Below are 25,190 nucleotides of genomic sequence, written 5' to 3'. Positions count from 1 at the left end.
CCACACTCTGATCGACAAGGCCACCCGCTGGCCCTTGGACGATGTTGTGTCACCTGAGTTAGAGCTACATTCTGCAAGCACTTCACCATGACCCTATGACTGTGGATACAGCGCGGCAACAGTCTTCCTGCAGCACACTCTCTCCGGCTTATTTGATCCGTTGTTCCTCGCAATCACCATAAGCCCAATTTGCCAGCGGCCTATTGCAACGCGCAACACGTTCTTTGGATTGTGCCGATGTCCCTTGCGCCGCGTCACGCGACGCTGAATGAACGAGACTCGAAGGGCATAATATCAGCATTCCAACTAGACGACGCAAGTGGATAGCGGGCCGGCCTGAACTTCTGCGGCATGGGGACGAGGAGTTTGAGCGACTGCAGAAGCCGACGTCGCACAGTGGTGCTGTCAATGGTAATCTGACACCAACCCACGACCAGTGCCGGGTAACTTCTTCGAGTGTCTCTCTCTCGGTGTAATTCATTCTTGCGGCTTGTAAAATCCGTCTTCGAACGAACGTCCGACTGACGGTTGGGAGACATAGCTTCCCTCATTTTGCATACTCGAGCTAATGCAAGGCTGAGATGTGCTTGAAGCTGAAGCAACAGAGCAAACAGCAAGCAGCGAGCTGTGTTTCTTGTGCCATCAGCATGGGATGCACCATTTCAACATGCTGTCACGCTCCATTCGAGTATGGCTTTCGGGGCCGGTCGCGCCTGCCTCCTGCATGATGTGTAGGGAGCCTGCCCCTCCATCGTTCCCTGGCTCGGTGAAGCCCTGCAATGGCTGGGCCAACAATGATACGCGATGAGAAGCGATTGCTTGCAGACTTCACTCCTCACTCATCAAAAAGACAGCGAGTGGCTCTAGTTGTTGTCCCACACCACTCTTGTGTCTTCTACAATCAGTATTTCTCACTGAGCCAATTTGTATGATTCGACAGAAGGCCTTCCACGACTCGCTGCTCATCGCTGCCTTCTAGGCAGACATTGCCTTCTCAAAAACAAGCCTCGACAATTTACTGTCGATCGACTTCACAATCCCCTATCAAATCATCTAGCTCTCAGCGGACCACGGACGGCAGCATGATACCCGACAATACTTCTGAAACGATTGTGCTTTCGAGAGTATTCCAGATCCTGACCGTCGGTGCCTCAGCCCTTTTCTTCGCTATCGCTAGCATCTATTCCTCGGTTTTGGCGCTGCCGTCGACAAAAGTAGGAGGTGGAAGACTGCGCAAGGCTCAGCTCTCGCTTACCCTTTTCGCTGGTGTAATCTCAACGGTGGAAGCTGTTATCGACCTCAAGAAGTCGGACCGATCAAAGATCTCAGACCCAAATGCCGTCTACATGCTCTTCCTCACCCTGGTCTATGTCATTCTCTCCATTGGACTTGTTGACGACAACGCTGTTGCATCATATCCTCACCATGGAGCCTGGGCTATCCTACTCATCGGCCAAGGCACCATCCTCATCCTCTCTATCCCTGGTGCATCCTCAAAAGACGACCTCCTTTTTGCGCACGGACTCCTCCAAGGTCTTCAGCTCGCCGTCACGCTGATCCTCCTGGCCAGTAGCTTGTTCATCAGGAATTTGCAACGCAAGAGAAACACAGGTACTGAGGACGAAACACGCCCTCTCCTTGCTGATGAGGCTTCTCCGGCTGGGCCAACTGTCAATAATGAAGTGAAAGAGCCAGATGATGACGAGGTCGACAGACTGCGCATTCGGAGTCGCCCATTTTGGCAATACGTCTCTTCGTTCAAGGTCTTCGTGCCGTACATGTACCCAAAATCACCCAACTTACAGCTCTACTTCTTCGGGATGTGTATCTGCAGCGCCTGGTCAAGAGTGGTGATAGTTGCTCTACCTCTCACCCTTGGGGCTCTCGTCGACCGCTCGGGAGACTTGGTTCCGTGGAAACAGATCACTATCTTTGTGCTGCTTAAATTCCTGACATCCTCTGCCGGTGTGCCGCTGATTGAGACTTGGCTATCCTGCCGGCTGAACATCGATCTGACACTCGGGCTGCAGCGACACTGCTACGACCACATCATGAATCTTTCGGCAGATTTCCATGACAATAAGAAATCACCAGTCATCTGGCAGGTCATGAATCAAGGTCAAGATGTGATAGACCTGTTCCACGATATGCTGTTCGAGTTTGTGCCTCAGCTGGTAGACCTGGTATCTGCAGCCGTGGTTCTATCTTACCTTTTCGGCCCGTACATGACGTTCATTGTGGCCACAACGGCCATCCTGTTCTACTGGCTGACCTTCAAAGCACTGATTACCAAGCGATCTTTACGACGATCCTGGCTCGATGCATACCACGACCAGTACTACCAGATGAGCGAGTCAACCTTGAATTGGTCAACTGTTTGTTACTTTGGCCGCATCCCATACGAACTGCGGCAATACCGGGAGAAGGGCGACGTCACTCGCAGCACGATGCTGATGTGGTGGTCGTGGGAGTTCTGGACCAGGGGGTTGCGCAATATAGTCCCTTGCGCCACCTTCGCTGCTGCATGCGCCGTGGCAGCATTGCAGATTGCACATGGTCAGCTCAACATCGGTGATTTTGTGATTCTGATCACATACTGGTCGCAATTGGCCAGCCCCTTGTCTTCAATAGCGGGTGAACTTTCGAGGCTGACGGAAATGCTGGTCAACGCTGAGAAATTGGTGGTCATACTGGAAAAGACGCCCCAAGTCCAGGATCAACCCGTTGCTCGACCCTTCACGTTCTTGGAGGGCGCTGTGGAATTTGAGAAGGTGTCATTCTCGTATGATGGCAAGCGTCAAGTGACGAAGGGTATCACTTTCCGCGCCTCGCCCGGCACAACTATTGCACTGGTCGGACAAACCGGAGGAGGGAAAAGTACGATCTTGAGACTGCTGTTTCGATTCTACGACGTTGATCAGGGCCGAATCCTGGTTGACGGCCAAGACATCCGACACGTCAAGATGGAGAGTTATCGTAAACATATCGCCATGGTGCCACAGAGTCCCGTCGTCTTTAACATGTCAATTTTGGACAATGTCAGATACCCTGACATCGACTGTACGGACGAGGAAGCGATTGATGCTTGCAAAGCAGCGGCTTTACACGACAAGATTATGTCCTTCACTAAAGGCTATCAAGAGAAGGTTGGCGAGCGTGGCACGAAGCTTTCCGGTGGCGAGTTGCAGCGGCTCGCGATCGCAAGGGCAATTCTGAAGAAGGCTGACTTCCTGCTCTTGGATGAAGCCACTAGCGCCGTTGACAGCATCACCGAGAAGAATATACAGGCGAGCATCCGTCAACTCTGTGCAGGCAAAACGGCGTTCATAATCGCGCACCGGCTTTCGACAATCTTACACGCCGATCATATACTTGTCATCCGTGATGGTCAGATTGTTGAGGCTGGTTCCCACGAGACTTTGATCAAACACGATGGCGCATACAACGAGCTGTGGCGGAGTCAGCTTCGGCTCCAGGCCGATGAGCGAACTTGTTCACGATCGAGGTCCCCACCAAAGTCAAAGAGCAAAGTCCTCATCAACGATCTGAACAGCAGTGGGGAAGAGACTCAAACACTTGTAAAGAGCCTTAGTAGAAGCAGCAAAGATGGGAGACCTTCCGGCGGAGGCGATAGTGAAACTTCGAGCACTTATGAGAAGGATACAAAAGCCTGCGATGAGTCACATGTCAATGCTGACGGACGAGGTAGAAAGCTCTCCCAGAGACTTGCCGGGGCCCTGAACAAGAGCATGTCACGGTCGAAATCGCCGAAAAAAGGGCAATCATCGGATTCTGGCTTGAACCCCGATGCTCCGACTTTCAGACTGTCACCATCAAAGTCGCCGAAGAAGGCTGGATCCTCAGAGCCTGCACTGAAACCAGACGTCCGCACATTCAAGCCCCGACGATACCAAGACGGACACAACAGCACAAGTTTGTCGGAGGAGGCGCCCAGCATGCCTGAAGGTTCTCTCGAATGTGCAGTAGGCGACCCGCCCGAACGAATGGGATCCACAACAGCCGCGAACAACGAGAATAACTTCAACCCATGTCTAGTACAGGCAGTGTTTCCCCTGAAGCGAAAGTGGACTGGCCATGGTCGCGGGACCCTCGACAGCAATGGAGGTTCAGAAATTTACGGCGTAACGGACGTTCCACCGGACGCCGATGATGCTCAGTCCGACAGCCTCGAAGCGCTTGTCGATCGAATCGACAAAAAGCAGATCAAGTCAGCCCCCGGACACATTCGGCGACGCCAAACTGCAAGCGAGCCTTTTCCAGAAAGTGTCAATGAAGAGGATGACTCAGAAGGCTCATCAAGAGACGGAAATACCATTCACTCGGCGAAGTATTCGAGACTGCAGCAGATGCTGCAAGGCCGAGCTGTGTCGGCTGTAGAAAGGAAGCCTGTCCAGGCGCAGGGAAGCGGGAAGAAGTCAGCGGATGAGAACGAGCCTCGAGCACCCGTGAATACTGCAGCAACCAGTCCAGGCGTCCTTACACCCAAATCGAACCAGAAATTCTCTGGCAACATGCTCGCCTGAGCCAGCCCGCCGATTCATGTATATGGCACAGAGTATGGCTCTTGAGTATCTCGCCTCAAATGCATCTCTTTACTCGCCTCAATATCATCAAAGCCGGCGATCCCGCACAGGCAAGGTACCATCGCACGAGCTGCTAGGCTAGACGTGACCATAGAGTTGAACAGCATGATACTCACTATAGCTTCAAGCGCCCGATCGCTGGATCATGACCAGCAGCAAGATTCTGTCGGGAGCGCAATACATAGTATGATCCAGAGACCAGAAACGAGCAGTTTTGAAGCCGAGTCTGCGCCTTGGCGCCGATGCATTCACATTGTAGCTTACAATGTGTTTCTTCCGTCCACTCTACGTTCGCAGTCATGAGATCAGCGTCTAAGCTGGTACTTGGCAAAGTAATCACCGTGGAAAGCCTTGTATAACCATATTACCTGCTCCGGAGACGGTACAAGTCACAGGGCGTGGCTGGAGGGCAAGGGACCGCCATGGGTGTCGGCTCTTTTCTCCACATCTTTCAAGTCATGATACCGTCCGTCACTTGATTCTCCGCAATGTCTCTTCGTCGATGATAACAACCGAATGAGTGCTGCACAGGACGTCGAGCTCGTCGAGCCCAGACGGATTGCAGTCCACGACTCCCGTGATCCGTTGGAGGAGCGAGGCGAAGTAAGCCCACCACAAGATGCTGTCTCGGTGGAAGACGTGCCTCCCAACGGCGGCTATGGCTGGGTGTGCACGGCATGTGTCTTCATGCTCAACGCCCACAGCTGGGGCCTCAACAGCGTAAGCCAGTTCAAGGCCGGCGGGCTGCTCGCGGCGCTGACCCGTTGCAGGCTTGGGGCATTTTCCTAGCCCATTACCTCGCCAATTCCACCTTCAAGAACGCGTCCCGACTCGAATACGCGCTAATCGGAGGCTTGTCAATCTCTCAATCCCTCCTGAGCGCGCCGGCCGTCAACATTTCCGAGAGATGTTTTGGCATGCGGGGCACCCTGCTCATAGGTACCGTCTTGCTGTTTGTCGCCCTGTTCGGGGCATCGTATTCGACCCAGATATGGCATCTTTTCTTGACTCAAGGTGTCTGTTTCGGCTGGGGTCTGGGCTTCACTTACATTCCTGCGACAGCCACGCTTCCTCAATGGTTCTCTACCCGCCGCAGCCTCGCCATGGGCATTGCATCCTCTGGTGCAGGCCTTGGTGGCCTGGCCTACAACCTGGCAGCGGGTGCTATTGTCCAGAAGATGGGCGTCAACTGGGCTTATCGCATCCTGGCATTCTGCGGCCTCGCGGTCAACACCGTCTGCTCGTTACTCCTCAAAGATCGCAACAAGGCAGTCCAGCCTTTGCAAAATGCGTTCAACTACCGCGAGTACGGCCGAGTGGAGGTGATGCTGGTCGTGGCCTGGGGCGTGTTGACCGAGCTGGGCTACATTGTCCTGCTGTATTCCCTGCCGAACTACGCGACCTCAATCGGCCTCACGGCGTCTCAAGGCTCAGTCGTTGGGGCTGTTCTCAACCTCGGACTTGGGGTTGGCCGGCCTGTAATTGGGTACTACTCAGATGCATTTGGTCGCATCAACATGGCGGCACTGATGACAGCACTATGCGGAGTCCTCTGCCTCGCACTGTGGGTACCGGCGAAATCCTATGGTGTCCTCATCGCCTTTGCCTTGACGGCGGGCTGCGTGTGCGGTGTGTTTTGGAACACCGTCACCCCGGTATTGGCGGAAGTCGTAGGGCTCAAGAGACTGCCTTCCTCGTTCGGTGTCATTTGTTTGGCCCTGGTCGTCCCCACCACATTTGCAGAGCCAATCGCGCTTGAGATGGTCACTGCTTCCGGCTACCTCAGCGCCCAGATCTTTGTGGGCTTTATGTTCTTGCTCGCTGGAGTGAGCACCTGGGTTTTGAGGTCGTGGAAGATCAATGAAGTCGAGCTAAAGGCTGCAAGGGAGCAACACCAGCTCGATCACGGTGGAAATGAAGGCGATGCAGACGATGCAGAGGACCATGGCTTCTGGTTAACTCCCAGGATGTTTCTTCGGCTAGGCAGGGTCTGATACCTTGTCCGATGTTGCCTTTGAGATGTGTTTCATCCTCGTTTCTGGATTGTAGCCAACGTCTCCATGAACAACAATGAATTCCACAATGTCTCTTGGCATCGCCCTTGTTTCTGCTGGAGGCTTTGTTGTTTGTGCAGGGGTCTTCTCTGCCAGACGCCTAACCAGTCCAGAACGTCTCTGACACACAAACGCCCAATATCTCAAATGACAATGCCATCTAAGACAATTAGGTCATCCGCGTCACGATGGGCATTCATGTCGCAAGCTGGAGGAAGACCACAAATGAACTGTGCGAAAAAAGCCTTGCTTGCCTGAGTCCATGGTATCGGGACTGGGAACAAGTGTCGGTCCTCCGTCGCCTAAATCAGGGCTATACTTACCCAGATGTGAGCCGTCAACAAACCTTCTCACTTTGCCACATTCCATAAGTGACAAAAGACTGGCACTCCACCTGAAGCCAATATCGAGCATGATGCCACGCCGACCGAAAGGTAACTCCTACCGACGCCTCCTCTCCCTTTGCGCAATCTTGAGTATCTGGTGTTCAGCTGCACTGGTCTGCCTTCACAATGTCGACCTAGCGACATTGTCGATGCCACAATATCTTCTTGTCTCCGATGTTTTACACGGAGCATCTGGGACAGGCAAGTCCACGAGATTGCTCTTCCTGCTCACCGCATCTCTCGAATTTGGGTTCTGGATCTGCAAAGAAGACAACCGCAACACCAGGTTCTGGACCAGTGGCCTTGCAATCCTACCGGGGGCAGTATCTGTGTTATGGCTTTTCTTCTCCATGGATCTGTTTGTGGACTGTACGTCAAGTGCAGCAAGTATCCTTCGATCACTCACGGCCGTTCGGGAGACGACGCTCAAGCTTTGGGCAGCCATTTGGCGCCCTGAAGAACTCATAGGGGGATGCTTCATGCTCTTCCTAATCTTCAACCTTGCTCAGCGGATCGCGGACGAGCTACTCACCAAGTCTCCTAGCATCCAACCCGTCGTCGATGGGACGTCCAACCCCGACGAACACAACCAGCCTATACCTCCCATGCCTGGCGCATATCCGACCCTTACTGACGAACCTCACTCCGAGAGACGAGGCGCTATGGACGAATCCTTCGTGGACCTTCCTCTTGAGCACGAGCAATTTTGCTGCAAGGAGGATACGGATAACAACAAGAACAAGGCAGGATTGAACGATGGTGAAGGAGACGGCGGACAGGGGAGACTCGGAGCCACCGCCACGGCCAAGGACTATGATGAGGGTATAGGAGACAGAGAATGCAATAATCTTCTCTTACCCACCCAAGATGCCTCCGAATATGATGCTGACAATGAGTCTTCCTCCTCGGACGACTCTGACCACAGCTTCACCAGAATACTCAGAGAAATTTCACTCAATTCAGGGGCCGTTAAGGCATTCAGAAGCCCATTCCAATCAAACAACGGAGAATTTGTCGGAGCCGGGGCTGATGCCAACGAGACTACAGACACCCATGTCCAACTCATGCACGATCAAACCCAAGCTTTCTCTTTTTGGGGTGCCGCCTGCAACGGACAATGTAAACCTTCCAGCAGATCCACACCTCTGGACTCGCCACCCGCCTCAGCAGGAACCTTCAGTCCCCATAAAGCCGTGCATGAAAGAATCTGGGTCTGGGGAGAGCGACAGCGTCAGCAAGATGTTGAAGGGAACAAGACGGACAGAGAACAGCAGCCATCTGGGGACTCAATAGAGAAGCGAGCACACCGCTGGAACGGGGAACGGATGGAATGGCTCGACAGGGAAGTAAGGTCTACCTTCCAATTCCCAACCAACCTTCCTGTGGCCGACATACTGGCCAACATCATCCCTGGATTGGACGACATCGGCAACAACACCATCAGGCGAGTTCCTAGCTGCATGGATCGACTGACTTCGGTGTCAACCACCCATCCTACCACTTCCCAATCCCAAGACAATCAAGCGGGTGCGATCATCGGCGACAAAGAGTTTCGCTTTCGACCCATGGAAGAACAGGGCCGTCGCAGTGCGTATGACTGGACCAACACGCCTGCTCTATCAGATACACGTCGTCTGCCAGCACAGAGTACGAGGTCTTCGGCAAACACCAGCTCTCCACCTTCTCCGAGGTACTGTTTTCGATCATTACCTAGCACGCGGCTCTTCTTGCCGAGCCCATCCCGCAGCTCCCGTTTGAGTTCAGCCAAATACTATTTCCGACCAACAGACACATTGGCACCAACGGCTGCGACATGCTCATCAAACTCCCAGAGCCGCGGCTTGAACAGACCAACAACCCGCTCCGAGCTCTCTTCATCTTACACCGAAAGACCAATGCGTTTCAGACGTGAAATTAGAGAGCCATCTGGAAGACGAGGACGTTCGACGATCAACCCGAATTCGCCAGCGTCGCAGTCATTCAGTCCACGTGATCTCCTGTCAGACAATTCGTCTTAAATGCCAAAGTCGCCCTTGAAACTCTCCTTGGGAGACGGATTTGGACACTTCACGCGAAGGGTGAAGAGCTGCAAGCGCCTGTCAGGGAGGCGAGAATGTGAGAACGATACGTACGATGAAACGGGTTCTCCCTCGGGTTCTTGGAGGTCGACTTGAAGAGGTCGTTGGTACTCCGTAGGCTGCGCGGGCATGGGGTCTATTTTCCAGGATGGCCGAACAGTGAGGACTCCGGCTGGACTTTGTCCTGGGCGGTGGTTTTCTGACCTGTTTGGGTTTCGATCTCACGATATCAAGACCTGGGGCACCAAAGGGGAGCATCGGGATAGTAAGGGGGACTGAGGATAGGGATTGGGGACTTGGGATTGGACATGGAAAGGGAAGCAAAGCGGCATACTCAGTACATGGCACATACTGTACACGCCCCATGTACAGAGTACTGTGCTTGTCCTTTTCCCAGGTGAACTGATTCTTGCATTCCTCAGCTTCATCCTGGACATGGACTGAAAAATGAAATTTCGTGGGTAGCCATGAATCAACCACCTACAGTAGCACAAGTAGGTACTTACACGTTGCACGCACAGCAATTAGTAGTAATTCCCCCAAAAGATACAGTAATCAATTCTTCACACTTCAGTCAAACATCACACTCAGCTTTCCCTTTCCGTACATGCTTGGACAAAGTCACCTCAATTGAAGCAAGCTCGAAGTCGCGTATACATATCACTCCCGTCTCATCTCATCTCATCTCACCTCTTCTCGTATCAAGTCTCGGGTACTCTGCATATCCCCCCTCTCTCTTATCTCTTCGTCTCCTCTCTGTCTCGGGTGCGCGTATTCTGGTGGACTCTCTCCTCCTTCCTGCGGAGATAGAAAGAGCCCCTATGCTGGTGCGGGGTTGTATGAATGTGCGTGAGTCGTCGCTCATGTAATGCAGGGTCCATGAAATCGTAAAGACGTGCCGTGCGGTACCGTGCCGAAGGACGTACGCGTGAAGAGAAAAATCGCCGGGAAAGGGAAAGGAAATTCGTTGATCTGGTCGTTATATCTTGGTCTTAAAATCGCTGCTGGGAGGTGCAGATCTGGGTTGGTTTGGTTTGTTATGGTATGGTAGGATTTGGCTTGGTTTCCGTCTCGTAGTGTATTGTGTGTCTGTGGCGAGTCCTCTCGGTTAAGATGTCTCGGAGGACATATCGGACCAGGTTATGTCGTAAAGATGATGTTGGCTGCTGGTGGAAAGAGGCTTCGTTTCGAATCTGGGGCTCCACGCGTGTGACAAGAGTGCTCGGAATCGGTCGGACTTTGCTTGGTTGGTCTGGGTCCTGCCCACTTGTGCCGCCCCCCAACTGAATGCGTCAAAGAAGACTTCGTGACACAGTGTATCGATCTCCTTCCGGTCGCATCCCTTCCTTGCATGGCTACGTCTCCCACGGCAGCTCATCCTCCTCGCATCTCACGCAGGTCAGATACCCCAACCCACCACCTCCGCCATCAGCGAGGCTCCTCAGATCCAGCTCCAGACAGTTTCTGATTAGCGGCTTGACCATATCCCTTGCAACGTTCTTGATCTCGTCCACCTTGCGTTCGAACCGGCGGAAGTTGTCGCGGGTGTACAGAGACTGACTGGAGGAAGGTGGAATAAGCTTGAGGAAGCGCTTGAGCTCGTCGTGGGGCAGGAAGATGTCCGGGTTAGTGGAGGCGATGAGGCGGAAGATACGACCCGTGGCTATGGCGCTGGACTGATGCGTGTGGACGAGGGGAGGTGGATGAGGCTGATAGGGTGGCGGAGGTGGCATGTTGCGTTCTACGCTGGGGCGAGGGACCGGCAGACGGGCAGGCGCCGCGTTGCTATTCCCGCTACCTGGACGGGAGTTGGCGGGGTTCTTCAGGATGCCCCGGACTTCGGGCGTGGTGTTTTCGGCGAGCCATTGCCGCCACAGCGACATTGCTAGCCAGCCGAGATAGTCGTTCGCCGGGTTGACTCTTTCGCCGCGGCTGGTCGTTAGTGTTAACCTAAATAGTTTCATCTCGATGCGTTGTTTTAATTCTTCCAGCTCATCGACCTTGTCCTCAATGAGGTCGATGACGGACTGCGGAACTTCGTAGCCTCCGCCGGAATGGTCGGGTGGTTTGATGTAGGGAAGGGCGGCGGGCCATTGGCCCACGACGTGTGTCAGTGCTTCTGAAAAGATGATTCGACTTCGGGCAAGATAGCCAAGTTTGAGATATGATGGCGGGTACTTGGCAATTTGCTTGAACAAGCGGGATGAAAACCGCAGTAAATGGTGGTCGATTCGAGGGCCCACCACGGGCAGAGCGTCGTACATGTCTGCCAGAGACAGAAGCGCTTTGCATTCCGAATAGGCTGAAGCAATATTCGTCGAGTTCAGGACGGGTGGGTAGTTGTAGAAGATGCGGAAAAGGTTGTCGTAGTCTCTAAGCAGTGGGTTCGTGAGAGACGGGTCTGGTGCCGTCACGGCCAATTCGGCTGAAGACTGTGACGCCGGTCCACGGTGGGAGAGGGCCAGATTAGCCATGGAGCGGAAAAAGGACGATGAATGCGCCCGCTCTGTTCTTGGACGATCCGGCTGTGGCGGAGCTGGTGCTGGTGCGAACGAGTTGTTTTCCGGCGTCTTCTGGATAAGGATGGGCTCCTCGTCCTCTTCCAGGTTCTCCCAGTCCAACTCGAACCTCCATCTTTGCCTTTGTGGTGCAGAGGGGTGTGCCGGTGGCTGTGGGCCAACAGCAGAAGGACCGGCCGTGGAACTGACCTGCGACGACTCTTCCCCAATGACACTCAATGCCTGGCCAGCTCTCGACGGGGCGGCATCGGTCGGACGGCTCTGCGACCGAGCTCTTGTGGTCTCCTCGGCAAAGAAGCCTGCGAACTGGGCCAAAGTAAAGCTGTGCAGGAGATATCTCTTCTCTTGTCCATCGCAGGCAATCACGATCTCCACATCACCAGTGTGTGAGAAGAATGGGAATTCGTTCTGCGGCACGTGGGACGTCCCTCCATAGTGCGATCGTCCCCGCTGGTGATTGTGTCTTGAGCGAGTGGTTCTCGAGACGATGGAGGGAGCGCCTCGAGACTGGGAGACGGAGCGAGAGCGAGGTTGATGATGATCTGCGACTTCGGCGCGTGAAACCATCGGGACGGATGTTTGCTGGTGGGATGGTGCAGGCTGTTGATTCATGTGATCTCATCCACTCTCGCACGCTCGAAAGCTCTTTGCGCGCGAGCTGCATTCATCAACGCAGTGCGTGTAAGCAGTCGGGTGCCCGGTCGACCTCCTCCTCCTCCCTTGTGCGCCTGATTGTTTCTCCAGGCTGCCTGCCGTTCTTTGTGCATACACGTCGGGCGTTGTGACTGAAGGCGCCGGCAGTGAGCCCGCCGGAAGAATGCTGCGATTCGAACTGATCGACGCTCTCACGTGGGTTGCGCGATGCTTTCCGTCCTGCGTGGCGGACCCGGTCACCAGGTCAGGCGACGCTTTCGGCTGTGGTGTCTCCCAAGCGCCATACTGCGGAGGCGCAGGGAACGTCGCTCTGGATGAGGCTGCCGTGGGACACGAAGGGTGGCGATGGAGGTGCAGAGCGACAGCCCGAACAGGCGTAGCTTCAGCTGCAGGTCCAGGCGAGTTTGGCGCCTGCTGGCCAGTGGTAGACGAAGCTGGACCAAGGCACAAGCACCACCAGGCCATGGTCGCATTTTCATTTGTGGCAGGTCGAGGCGCTAATTAACATGTCAGCTCGACAAAGGCCAACGAAAAGATTGCAGAGGCGAGCGTCTGTTTGACTTGCCAGTCTCCATTCGAGCTCGGTTGTGGCAGCGACTGTTTAACAAGTCTGACACTCGTCGACAGGTCACAGAGCCAGCGCCGGAGATGTGTACACCCCGTCTACATCTACTGTACCACATGCTACCTTCGACGACCCCAAGAGCCAACTGTCGATGCTCTTTTTTCCCTTTTCCAGATCGCCATGCTGTTCACATCCTCAAGACCAATGCTATGCTAGTAAATTTCTGTGCAATGAAGCGAACGACCAACCACGGTGCCACGGCCCTGTTCTCCCTCGCGGCCCGTCTAGAAGACTGCGGTCAGTCCACTCTTCGACTGCCGCTTGCTGAAGCGTTTCCTCCCTTTAAGAGACTCCGCGTCGGCCGAGTGCTGCTTGTGCAGTATTCCACGTCCCGAATGTGACTGATTCGCTGAATGGGGACTCAAGTCGATGGGCTGATCGATGGTGCTGGCATGACTCGACAGTGCTGAAGACGAGATATTCAGTGAGTCGTTAATAGAGTAGTTGTTGTTCTGCTGCATCGCGTACTCTTTGGCTCGTCCCAACACGTCAAGCCACTCGTGTGCTGCTTTGGCTGTCGCCATCGGGTCGTTTGACGGAGGCTTCACGTCCTCGAAGACATAGTGGCGGTCCTTCTGCTCATCTTGTCAGTACTGTATTTGACCTCGACATCACACTAAAACTCACAGTGTCAACTATCCACTGAGTCACTCCCGTCGCATCGGTCGCGCTTGAATACTCGGTCCCAGGCGAGAGCAAAGAAATTTCCGATTTGGACTTCTTTTCCTCTCCACCCGCAGCAGCAATTATGATTCTCGCACTCGAGGTCACCATCACCAGCCTCTGCCGTTTCTTGGTATTACTGCCTCCAAACCACTTCGACAACTTGCCGCCACCCTCATGGTTGTGAGGACTGTGGGGATTTGGAGAAGAGATTACGCAGAGATTGCCTAGTTTGAGGATTCTCTCATTGTTGCGGGTAAGAACGGGAGACCATTCGATGTCTAGTTGACTGGGTGGCGGGAGTTCTGTGATCACCCTTGGTTGCGGCCGCTGATTGCTGGGAGGGAGCATGGTTGAATGAGTGCTGTGACCAGGACCAATGTCAGGTGGAAAGCTGTCTTGGGCACTGCTTCCGTTAAGCTTGATCGGTGGCTGTGTGGGGGGCATAAACGATTTTAATCGTGGTGCCTTCTGCTCCCAGAGCCCCCGACCCCACTGGATGCCGGTGAAGAAGGGGTGATTTTTGGCATGTTCCAGAGATAGTCGCCTTTGCGGGTCGAGGACTAATAACCGCTCGACCAGATCTCGGGCGACTTCTGGGAACCCTCGGGGAAACTCATAGTCGAGACCCACAATCTTTTGGAATGTCTGATAGTCGTTGACTGCTTTGAAAGGTGGCCGACCTGCCAGAAGCTGGTATACGATGCAGCCAAATGCCCACATGTCACTTGCTTTGCATGCGTTCTTGTCGGTCAGCAGTTCCGGGCTCACGTACTCGGCGGTGCCCACAAATGAACTTGCGCGGTTCTCGGTTGAGGTGGAATCGGGTTCGAAATCGGCGCGGCCCTCACTGTTCCGCCTTTCGGGAAGGAGTTTAGCTGTTCCAAAGTCCGTGACCTTAATGTGCCTGTTCCCGTCCAGCAGGAGGTTCTCCGGCTTCAGGTCGCGATGAATGACTCCCCGGCTGTGCATGTACTCGATTGTATCGAGTATCTGCGCCCCATAGAATCGCGTGCATTCCTCGTCAAAGGTGGACATGCGCTTCAGGACACCAAGCAACTCGCCGCCCTGACATAGGTCCAGCACAAAGTATAGCGACCGCTCATCTTGGAAGGTGTAATAAAGTCTCACCACGCCAGGGTGGTCCGTCAACCGATTTAGAGTGTCTTTCTCAATGTTTACGTATTTCACCTTCTTCTCTTTGATGATATGTCTCTTATCCAACACCTTGATGGCGTACTCCCTTCCGTTGCTCCGATCGGTCGCGGCGAGGACTGTACTGTAGGAGCCTTCACCGAGAGTCTGGCCAAAGTTGAAGTCCTTAACACCCTTTTTGACGGGCCTAGTGGTAACTGTGCCATCTGGCGCAACTTCTCTTCTCACGCCGACGGCAGCTCCACGATCCTGCCAGTCCTCCGCACTGGTAAGCGGCCGCTCTTCGAGGTTGTACGGCGAGCTCGACAAGGGTGTCTGTACGGACCTGGGCGTGGTAGAAAGAGGGGTGTTGCCGGTTGTAGTGCTGCCTGCAAGCGTTGGTGGCACACCCCGAGAGGTTCTTCGCGGAGGTAAAGGTCCATTGCCTGGAGTGTATTGACCTTGCCCGTAGGATCTTTCTGTGTGGTTGGCGTCTCCCGAAGGCACCCCAGCCACATCACCAAGCCCCGCCCGCTTGGAGGATGTCCGTTGAGGAAAGCCCGATGAGGCGGAACCATCACTCCGAACTCTATATGAACCTTGACGAGAGACTCCATTTGTAGCGGAGCCGTTGACCGGCACCTGGGTGTAGTAGGCTGAACCAGGACGTGAAGCGTTCGACCGAGGGTCGTGTAGGTTCTGGGGCATCATGGTAGGGTACTGAGGAAACTGCGCTTGTTGCTGGTCTTGATATGAATAGGGGATATTCTGCCGTTGGGAGATTCGGTCAGACGACACATTCCTTTGTGAATAGGTAGGCTGTGAAGGTGTGGACGCGGACTCGGAAGATGAAGCTATGGCGAGCGAAGGAAGATCTTCGGCGGCGGGCGTGGCCACGGCGCCGGAGTCCATCGGGGACACAGGGCTGTGAGAACGTTGAGACGTCGCGGAAAGATAGTCTGTCCTCCCATCTGGGTCGATCAGCGGAGATACTCGTGGGAATTGAGGTTCAGGCGGATGACTCTGCATGGGCGTGTCGGGCGATGCATCATCGGGATTCGCGATCCGCAGCGGACCAAGCGAGAGGTCAGCCATTCTCGTCGTATGTCCGACTCAGACTCGTGGGCCGGAGTGGCTTGTAGATGAGATTCCCAAGCCCAATGACGGGTCGGTGGTTTCTAGCCGGCACGTTTCAGTCACAATCGCTGTAGGATTCCTGAGGCCTTCATCGCTGCGGCATCCGTGCCAGCAGCTGTGGTTTTTCCCTCCCAGGCCGAGAGCGACGAGGTTAGGGGCGGATGTCGACTCGGTTTCAGATTGCGAATCGAGGATCCTGGGATCCGATCTCAGTCCCCGCTAGTGTTCCGGCGGCAGAGATGGTGCGATCGAAATTGTGGTAGCGAACGTGTGTATGAGGGAGTGTCGGAATGAAGGACGTGTGCGACAAGGATGGATAGAGGTTGCTAGACAGATGAGCCAAAGATGAGCCAAAGATGAGCCCAAGTTGAGCCCGGGATGAGCCTGGGATGAGCCTGAGATGGTGCTCGTCTTTGCGGTTCGAGGTTCCTCGCAGGGTCAAAGCGTCGGCAGCCAATCAGCGGCCCGTGCGTAGATTAGTTCCACGCTCTGCGTCGGTGAATCTGTCGTCGTTGGGGATTTATCGAATACATCATTCACAGTACGCAAGACAACAATACACGCCTCTCTCACAGATCTTTGTCGGCACAGCAGTTGACTGCAGATTGCGGTGGAGTTCATGTGACCGCTGGGAGGCTAAGCGGTAGGTTCACGCATCCACATGCGTAAAACGTCCAGATCCATCACGGGCCGTTAGGGGAGTTCAAGGTTGACTTCCACCTGATCCCAGTCTATGCAGTACGGAGTACGGAGAACACACCATGGAAGGTCTGCGCCTGCCGAATCATAGTCTGGTGATACCGCAGTCATGTCTATGAGCGGCGATTGGGGACCGTACGCAGCTGATCCAACCATCCATGTCAGCCTCCAGATGTCTTCTTTGAATAAGTGTTGCTATAAATGTCCAAGCACAAATGGTGGAGAGTAATGGTTTTCCTAAATTGAATGTATCGCGCCTGCCTGATGATGTTGTTGTTGTTGTTGCAATGTGAGGAAGTTACCACTGATGATGTCGCTGCAATTACAAGGAAGTCGCTGCCTGATGATGTTGTTACAACGTGAGGAAGACACGGCTGCTGGCTGAAGCTGCTCACAGCAAACACAAGCAACAATTGCGTGTCTTCTGCCTGATGGATATATGGATCTAAAACCAATCAAGTGGGGTCTCTGACTGGGAACACTACTCGTTGGCACACAGGCCCAGCATGATTCGCTTGCCTGCTACCAGCATCTCCCTCTCGGAGCGAGACATTGATTTCCACCTTCGCCAAGCAGAGCTCTACCATGGCCTCCGCAAGCAGGGTTTCAAGAAGGACGATGTTGTCCGCTACCTGAGAGACTATCGCGAAGCCGCGGCACAAACGGCAGGCCAACATACAGACGGCTTCAATCTGTCCGCCCCCAGCACTGTTGAGCTGTCCATCGGTCGTCCTCACCCATCATCCCCATCAAACGGCGATCTACCACTACCGTCCAAGCAAGGCTCGGACCATTCTTCTTCGACCGCGCCCACGAGTTCCTCATCCATCCCCTTTCCGGACTTTCCTTCCGATTTCACTGAACCCGAGTCGGAAGCCGAGCAGCTCATCAACCACAAGATCCAAAATGTCGATGATGATCGGAAAGCCTCTCCTACCCCCATGCCACCATCTCTTAACCCCAATCAGCATGCTCCTCGGCAAAGTTCTCTGCTGCGTTTCGCCCAAGCCGCTTCTCCAGAACGGCTCGCTGTTGACACCGAGGACGGAACAACCGGGCCTACTGTAGTGTTTACCCCCAAAGCCAAGAAGTACCGACGTCGGAGTACCACCCACCCGTACCAATCCTCTGAACGAGAGTCTGCGGGCGAGACATACGCATTTGGCCAGGTCTTGGACCGCATGAGCCGAATGTCGTTAGGGGAAGATGACCACAATGATAAGCTGGAGAGCTCGTCTTTCACTCTGCCACCAACATACTCGGCCAGCGTTGAGACTTCTTCAGCCTCTGATCTCCAGTTCGCAAGCCCACTGAGTGAAGATGGATCTGAGGACTCCTCAAGTGTCACTTTCGTGCGCATGCCCATTAAGCATCGTCGAAGCAGCAGTCTGCTAGGACGAGGATACTCTATTGCAGATGTCCCCAGCTCTCCTCCTCTCCCGACAACTCCTGCCAGAGAATTCACCAGACAAGCCCGCGCGTCTTCTGACTCCTCTCAATTGCCAACCACACCGACTCCCATTCGCAATGCTAGTAGTGTCCCACAGATCGAGCCAAGACCTTACAGACAACAGCTTGATGGGCACTCTTTCTCCGTGTATAACGACTCGCTTCCTGCATCAACTCAACCTGGAACACCTGCCGACCTGTCGAGACAACCATTGATCACTGAGCATGATGCGGCTTATACCGCACCTCCTGCAATGATCCGTTCAGGCCATCACGGTCATCGCGCTTGGGAGCGCGACATTGGTGAACAGAGCCCGACCGCAAGAGCTATGACATTGCGTAGCAGGAGAAACAGGGAGTTGACGCGGAGTGTCATCGCTGAAGGAGTGAGATTGAACAGGCTCATGATGAGGGATGAGGCTATGTTCACACAGCGAAGAATTCGAGCTGCCGCTGCGGCGAATGAGGACGCTGAGGTGGAGGCGTTGCCACAGATCCCCGACGACGTATGGAGGGATAATCTCGATGCGGACCGCGTTGGGGAAGAGAACTTCGACGCGGGGCTTGATGTTGGTGGAAGGCGAGTGATGAGGGCCGTCAGTGGCAATGCCAGGTTCGATACTTAAGATGGTAGGCTGGACGGACCATCTTTGACCGGCTGCATTTGCCAATGTGTTCCACTGGGAACCATCGAGGGCGACAACATTATCGTTTAGCACAGCGACCGTCACTAGTCGCACCAGATCAACAACATGAGATCAGAAGGGCACGAGATATCAATGGAGCCGTGAGTGGGCATAATAGCTTTATAGCTTACTGATTCTACACTGAAGCCGCATGTGGCTTTGTCTCTGAGTCCTGAGGACTGTGTATTCATACTGTTACTGGGTAATGGCATGATTCCCGGTCCCGTCGCCGGCCTGATCCATCATGCGCCCCCCTGAATGCTGACGCACCCATCCCATCGGTCTCCCGTACCCTGTTCATGCCGCTTTCATCCTTTCCGAGGCTGTCAGTTGCTCAAGGCTTGGTGCCTGATATCAGGTACAGCGTACGAAACGCCAGCATGACGAGAAGCCGGCCGGCCTCGCTCGCTGTGCAAGCTCAGCCGAAGCAAGCTTCCCATTCACAGTTGGCAATATGAATGCCCTGCCTTAATTTTGGTGCATCTGTCACCTCACCTCACCTCATGCGTCCACCCGTCCACCACCCGTCCCTTCCATGCGCAATTCGCCGCTTCGGCCAAAGTCCGCCTCGCCTTGCCGTGCGTGGCCTGTCTGCCCTAACAGTTCCGGTGCCAGTGCCGGTGACCGCGACCATGGTGTCCCGTCTTATCTTGTCTTGTCATTTCTTGTCTTTTCCTGCCACGTCTTTCGTCGTCATCAATCCCCATGAAAGCACGGACACGGCTCCGCTATTCGCCGCTTTGTTCGTACATGCATGGTACTGCGTAATTCCAGGAAGAGAAAGGCTACCGCTCAGTACTGAGGTAAGTAGTGAATACCGTTTCGAGCACCACTTTCCTATCTCAGCGCAACCCCCCATGCCTACACGGGACGTACTCCGTCCGGACGGCACCACTTTGACAGGAGCTTCTTGTTTCGAGACAAGACATTAACCGGCCTATCCGATATTTCGAGCGTTCCCGTCACTACGTACTCACTGGTTAGATTGGTGGGGATCTCGATTCTCGGTTCTCGATTTTGAGTTCTCGGTTCTCGAGTCTCGAGTCTCGACTCTCGAAGGCCGGAGACATTGCGCGGGCTCTGTCAAAGCGCTACACGTCTCGTCACTGCAAGTCCTGATCTAGCTTGAGGCCGGAGGTCCCGCTGCTTCAATGTATTGCGGAATGTGTCCGACGTGAATGTCTATGCTCGAGAGGACGAGGAAGATGCAATTTGCTCCCGTTTTGTACACGAAGCTGTATGAAGCGCTGCTTGGCCGAGGTGGAAGCACCCCATCATAATCTTTTCACCCTCTTCAGTCGATGTATACAGAGTATTCAGGCGAGATGCTACGTGACAACTCGCTCCTACTCTTCACGGTGGGATGGCATGGTTTGACGTCTCAACTTTATGGTTACCTAAACAGTCGTTGATGTAGTACTGGGAAGTTCAGCTATCAACTACTACGCGCCTTCCTGTTCTTCGTCTCTGTTCTTCAGCCCTGTTTCATCTTAGCGGACGATTCCTGTGGACATCAGTGACTCGACCGGTGGCTGGCTGACATGCCCCACATACCAAGTTCGGGGGATACGTGCTGCCTCTTGGGTACTCTGAATGTTAGCACCAGCAGCCTGTGCAAAATCGGGTTGCTGCGTACAGACCATTTTCTGGTTGAAGTCGCATTTTGCCAAGAGAGGAGCTCGAGCCAAAGCCTCTTTGCTGTATACTACTGTCGCTCCCAGCAAGCTTCCGGTACGTTTCCTTGCACAGGGAAAGACCCTGTACCACCAACAGTCGGAACAAGCGAAGCAAAGTTGGTGCTTCCAGTAGTTGTGCCGCTATAACGTCTAGCCAAGCCTGCCGGCTTATGTATCCGATGGTTGAACAACTGGGGGTTGCATTGGAATTGTGCTCCTGTCGCGACGTGATGATGTGCTCCGGATTCCTTCCGCGCGGAATGTCCCCACAGGTTGAGCCTGAAAGGTATAAGGATGTGCCAGCACAATCTCCGGAATACAATAGATGATGCAGATGCAGCCTGCACGACACAGCGCCAGAGCACGGACGCCGTCCTGGCTGCTCGCGGGGAGTCATGTGGAGAATGGCAGCATACCCTTCTTGGAAGCCCCTTCTCGTATATGTACGAGTGACGTGCAGTACTCCGTACTGATCCCCTGAGAGTTCCCAGATCTCATCAACCCTCATCAGATCGACGGTACATGAGATCGGAACAGGGTTGATGATGTGCATTAGCTCAATGAATGCTGCTTGCCGTTGCATGGGATTCTGCTCAAGGGTGTTTCCGATCTGCCATGCATTGGTGGTGCGGTAAGTCCCGGCGAACCGTCCCAATGAAGTGCCATACACTCGGGGGTTCTGTTGCATCAACCTTGCTCTCAAACATGTTCGTCCTCATTGCGGGCGCGTTGGCTTTCATTGGAATCTGGTTCTGTCGCCTAGATGCACAACATAAGAAGCGAAGGTAAGTCCAATTCCCTGCCGGATGAAGCTGGAAAGCTCTGCAACCTCACTGCCCCCCGTCCGGTAGCACCCATTTGCGTGCGTATAGGTGGTCGTCGTGATGCTCTGCGGGCCGAAGCATGTAATGCCCATTCCCATGATGGGCAAAATGCGAACTGTACAGTACTGCGAAAAGCAGAAGCCATACATCAGGACACCTTCCGACGCAATGGCCTCGACCATCCAGATAGCTCCAAGACGGACCTCTGGTTCGGGATTGCGACAACGCCGTCATCGTCCACGTTTCACAACCAGTTAGGCGGCTCAACCTGGAACGCACTCGCCCCAGACTCCACCGAGGGTCAGGGATGCGCCACACGTGACTGCACTTATCAGCGTATTCCAGTGAAAGACTTCTGTGGGTTTCGCTGCGACGGTGACTGCCGACGGTATGGGGGCAGATTCGTACAATGTGGTGTAGTAGAGAGCTGGAAACACCATTGACGAATATCTGGCCATCTATAGCGCTAGCATGACAAACCGATTAGTTCTCGGCTTGATGTCTGGAACATTGGACCAGAGTCTCAATCGCGAGAAGTAGACTCCTTGCGTGAATGGGGTTCTAGGTGTAGCTATTGGACGCTTGAGGGTGTCGACGTAGATGACATAGGTGTTTCGCGGTGGCAGAGGGTTTCTGGCAGGCAGAGGAAAGCACGCATCAGCATAACGGCGTCCACCATGGCTGGAAGTTTGACAATCCATCCCATCCACAGTACTGGCCGAGAAGCTCACCAAACCCGAAGCCAGACAGCTTCCGTTGGCCATGGTTACGGTAAAAGCCGATCGCTCGGCCACGTTGTTGATAGAAAAACAAGTCATTAACTGTTCCTGCGCGCAGCGCAAAAGCCACAAGGGAAGCCCCATTGAGGACTCGTGCTGCGACAGGCTGGCCACAGGATTGTGTGTACGCACAGTCGAACGCTGAGATAGAATCAAGAAACATCACTGCTCAACAAACAGGCTAATGGCCATATTTATTTGGGAGAGGAATCCAAATCCAAGGAGCAATCCCATTCAGTGCTATACATCCGGTTCTTGCTGCGTACTGGATATTGTTGTCGGCAATATGTCGTTGAGATAAGACTCACATCCGATACGAGACGGTAACCTTGCTGATCCCAAGCTCTTGGACCAGCAGCACCAAGGCGGGGTTGGTTGCAGCGGTGTTGAGCTCGCCGATTGTGACAAGTAGAGCCGTCTGAGCCAGAATGATAATCTGTCGATGATTAACAGCCGCCCTGGATGTCATCATACAGGTTATGGGACGACCGTGCACCCAAAAAGGCTTGTTCAGGGCATCTTGGAGATCTTCGGATGGCTTGGTGTCCACAAACTCGTGACCTGTAGCTTGATTTTCAATGGTTTCCTACTCTTCCACCAAGGTCACCGTAGTTTCAAACTGTCGTTGCCGGCTCTGCTATCGTGTGTACCCGGGTCGACAGGACAGCAGCATGTGTTGGCAATGACATACTGCCCAGTCACATCTGTGTACTTTCTAAGCACCCAAAACGCATGCTTTGACAACAGACAGGTTCATCAGCACCAGCACCCTTTCAGGACTGCGCTAGGGCGCCACGCCATGCATGCAGGCATGCATCGACACGCCCCTGTTGAGGGAAGTGGTCTTGAGGGACCGGTGGCAGGCTGGCGAGACCCAGTCGGCTTGAGGAGGACCATTCCGTTTCTGCAGGACAGACTTCAAAAGGGGAGGGCTAAGGAGAATGTGGGCATCGTGGGCTGGTAACGATTGGAGGTGGAAGGAATCAGGTACAGGCGTGGCGGGGATCAGTTGGAGACGAAGGCGAAGGGCTGGACTTCGACGAGCTTCCCCAACTCAGGACCCAGAAAGGCGGTAGAGTGATCAGTGATCAGTATTGTAAGTGGGCCTTCATGCCCCTGTTAGCCTGGTTAAAGTCAGAGGCATGAAAGCTAGCCACAAAGAGGTAGGTAAGCATGTGTGTGTGTGTGTCACAAAAGGATACAAAGGGGTTGAACGTGTACTCGTACCGGCCAAGCTCGAATGAAATGATATCACGCTGTTGATAGTGCAGCCGTCGCTACCTCATGTGAAGGGCGGGGATCATGCGGACTGTCCAAACTTCATGTGATATTGAATTCACTGCATGCTCACCTTGCTGGCAACACGCTGGTTGGGCGCCGAGACACAGCCTGAGGGAAAGAGAGATTGGCTCACTTTGCCCTCACTGCACCTCTTGCCTGGAGAGGGTGTGCACGTTCGCATGCTACTGTAGCTTTCTCAGCTGATACGGCAGATACACGATTCTCTAACAATCTGCCACCCAGTTTGAAACTCTCGACTCAGCAGGCTGAAAGCACAAGAGCTGAAAGCACAAGACCAGGCAGTACTTATGTACTGTACGTGGAATCTCTTGTCGGCGGTCAACGCGGCTGGCCAGTGTTTGACTAAGACTGGCACCTGACCGATCACTTTCCGGAGGCTCAGCAGATAGCTACTCGAACTGGGCAGGCTAGTCGATGCGCACCTGGACTGTACCGATGACGAGGTGCCCTGTGTACTGGGTATGCCCTGTTCAGCTGTACGACGGGGACGTTGAGAAGAGTCGCCCTCCATTTCCACGGTTTGGGGTTGAGCTGCAACATCGATTCCCGAATGTCGTCGAGGTTGACTTTTGAGGTCAAAGGAGGGTCCTCGTCGGAGATTCCCTTGCTCTGCTCAAAATGGCCGATCTTCGAAGATTCTCGTCTGGCTTCTGGTTACTCCGTAGTGCTAAGTCGCCTGAAGCAGCCCCATGGACCTGGAACAATGACACAAACGGCATAACACGGAGCATGGGCTGCTGGGCATGGAAGTGGGATTTTTCCCTTGTCGGTCAGCGGCACAGGAGCAGGGATTTCGATCCGCTGAAGTGACCTGCGGTGCACGACGTGTTGGGTCTTTCCTGCTTCGAGGGCTCGAGATGCATCAAATTGCAGGAAGACCGCCACGGAACCCTACTCCTGGACAAGGGCTAAGACTTGATGGACCGCCGCAGGTATAAGACCTTGATCGCGGCGGGTAAGTACGAAAACGCTACACCAGTATTCATGGGGTCTCCCTTCCTTTGTCAGGAACGAGCATGTTGCTGAAGCTCCATGCCTGGTAAGAAGAGATAGGAAATTTCTGTCTCAATTCTACCTAAGGCGGCTAATTTACATTGGAGCATTTGGGTCACAGCTCTTAGATTCCCTCCTGGCGTCAAAATCGGCGCCTTCAGTTGATCGAGCCACTGGACCACAGAGTTTGGTTGCGAAGAGCTGTTCGCTGTCCACGACTTCGATGTCAACAATGGCCTCCGAGAAAGAAAAAACAAGCGGGCAAAGCGGGATCCTACAGATACTTGGGAAAACTGGAGAACAGGATCTTTGATTTCACCCACTGCTCCGACTCCAGGCATTCTCGCAAGCCGACTGAGACAGACGTCATTAAGCAAGAACAACGCATCTGTCGCTTGAATCAATCACCAGGGTTTGGATACTTCGACAGTCTTTGCTTGCCACAATTGCAGATTTGGGAATAGGCACATATCTTTCGACTGAGGGCCGGGAGTCACCGCCCTTTCCGTCTGCACAATGCACTTTGACTCGAGTCTCCCTACATGCATGGAGGGGTGATCCAGGCTGTTGTGGCCTGTCGAATGACTAAGGAGAGCTGGAGCCTTGACAGCGTAGTCCCTGGATCAAGCCCGGACAATATCTTCGAGCGGATGTCGGCCGTCGCTCATTCAACAGTTTGTGTGGCTCTCCTGCTTTTGTGTGAAGGGCCCTGCCTCGGAACTGACCTTCTTGCTTAGGACCCCATGTTCGTTCGCAGACAAAGAGGTCACAGCCTCACAGGTGCTCCCGTGAGGGAACGACTCTGCAAACGACGCGACGGGCAAGATGCACTAGGGCACACCTCTTGCAGCCTGGTTGCATCGAATGCGTCGAGCGCACCAAATTTAGAGACAATCCTCCGTCTACGCAATCGACCTCGATTCGGTGC

The 25,190-nt window shown here is 54.0% G+C and overlaps 6 protein-coding genes across 6 annotated transcripts; 4 read left to right on the top strand and 2 right to left on the bottom strand.

Moving 5' to 3' along the window:
- Positions 1 to 1,082: 1,082 nt before the first annotated feature.
- A1O7_07945 (uncharacterized protein) lies at positions 1,083 to 4,544 on the top strand (the record flags this gene model as incomplete). The annotated part of the gene is made up of 1 exon (XM_007761941.1): positions 1,083 to 4,544. One exon carries the CDS (start codon positions 1,083 to 1,085, stop codon positions 4,542 to 4,544), a length of 3,462 nt encoding a protein of 1,153 aa, XP_007760131.1.
- A 576-nt stretch (positions 4,545 to 5,120) lies between these two features.
- On the top strand, positions 5,121 to 6,598 carry A1O7_07944 (uncharacterized protein; the record flags this gene model as incomplete). Its single annotated transcript, XM_007761940.1, has 2 exons — positions 5,121 to 5,324; positions 5,375 to 6,598. 2 exons carry the CDS (start codon positions 5,121 to 5,123, stop codon positions 6,596 to 6,598), a joined length of 1,428 nt encoding a protein of 475 aa, XP_007760130.1.
- Positions 6,599 to 7,394: 796 nt separating this feature from the next.
- On the top strand, positions 7,395 to 8,956 carry A1O7_07943 (uncharacterized protein; the record flags this gene model as incomplete). The annotated part of the gene is made up of 3 exons (XM_007761939.1): positions 7,395 to 8,631; positions 8,691 to 8,734; positions 8,759 to 8,956. The coding sequence occupies 3 exons, from the start codon at positions 7,395 to 7,397 to the stop codon at positions 8,954 to 8,956; spliced, it is 1,479 nt and encodes a 492-aa protein (XP_007760129.1).
- Positions 8,957 to 10,477: 1,521 nt separating this feature from the next.
- On the bottom strand, positions 10,478 to 12,208 carry A1O7_07942 (uncharacterized protein; the record flags this gene model as incomplete). The annotated part of the gene is made up of 1 exon (XM_007761938.1): positions 10,478 to 12,208. One exon carries the CDS (start codon positions 12,206 to 12,208, stop codon positions 10,478 to 10,480), a length of 1,731 nt encoding a protein of 576 aa, XP_007760128.1.
- A 936-nt stretch (positions 12,209 to 13,144) lies between these two features.
- Positions 13,145 to 15,812, bottom strand: A1O7_07941 (AGC/PDK1 protein kinase; the record flags this gene model as incomplete). Its single annotated transcript, XM_007761937.1, has 2 exons — positions 13,145 to 13,495; positions 13,548 to 15,812. The coding sequence occupies 2 exons, from the start codon at positions 15,810 to 15,812 to the stop codon at positions 13,145 to 13,147; spliced, it is 2,616 nt and encodes an 871-aa protein (XP_007760127.1).
- Positions 15,813 to 17,059: 1,247 nt separating this feature from the next.
- Positions 17,060 to 18,628, top strand: A1O7_07940 (uncharacterized protein; the record flags this gene model as incomplete). Its single annotated transcript, XM_007761936.1, has 1 exon — positions 17,060 to 18,628. The coding sequence occupies one exon, from the start codon at positions 17,060 to 17,062 to the stop codon at positions 18,626 to 18,628; it is 1,569 nt and encodes a 522-aa protein (XP_007760126.1).
- Positions 18,629 to 25,190: the final 6,562 nt, after the last annotated feature.

The sequence above is a fragment of the Cladophialophora yegresii genome (genome assembly GCF_000585515.1).
Source record: "Cladophialophora yegresii CBS 114405 chromosome Unknown aczIN-supercont1.5, whole genome shotgun sequence".
In the NCBI taxonomy this organism is placed as follows: Eukaryota; Fungi; Ascomycota; class Eurotiomycetes; order Chaetothyriales; family Herpotrichiellaceae; genus Cladophialophora; species Cladophialophora yegresii.
The sequence above is the reverse complement of the archived record's forward strand: the minus strand, read 5'-3'. Positions and strand labels throughout refer to the sequence as shown.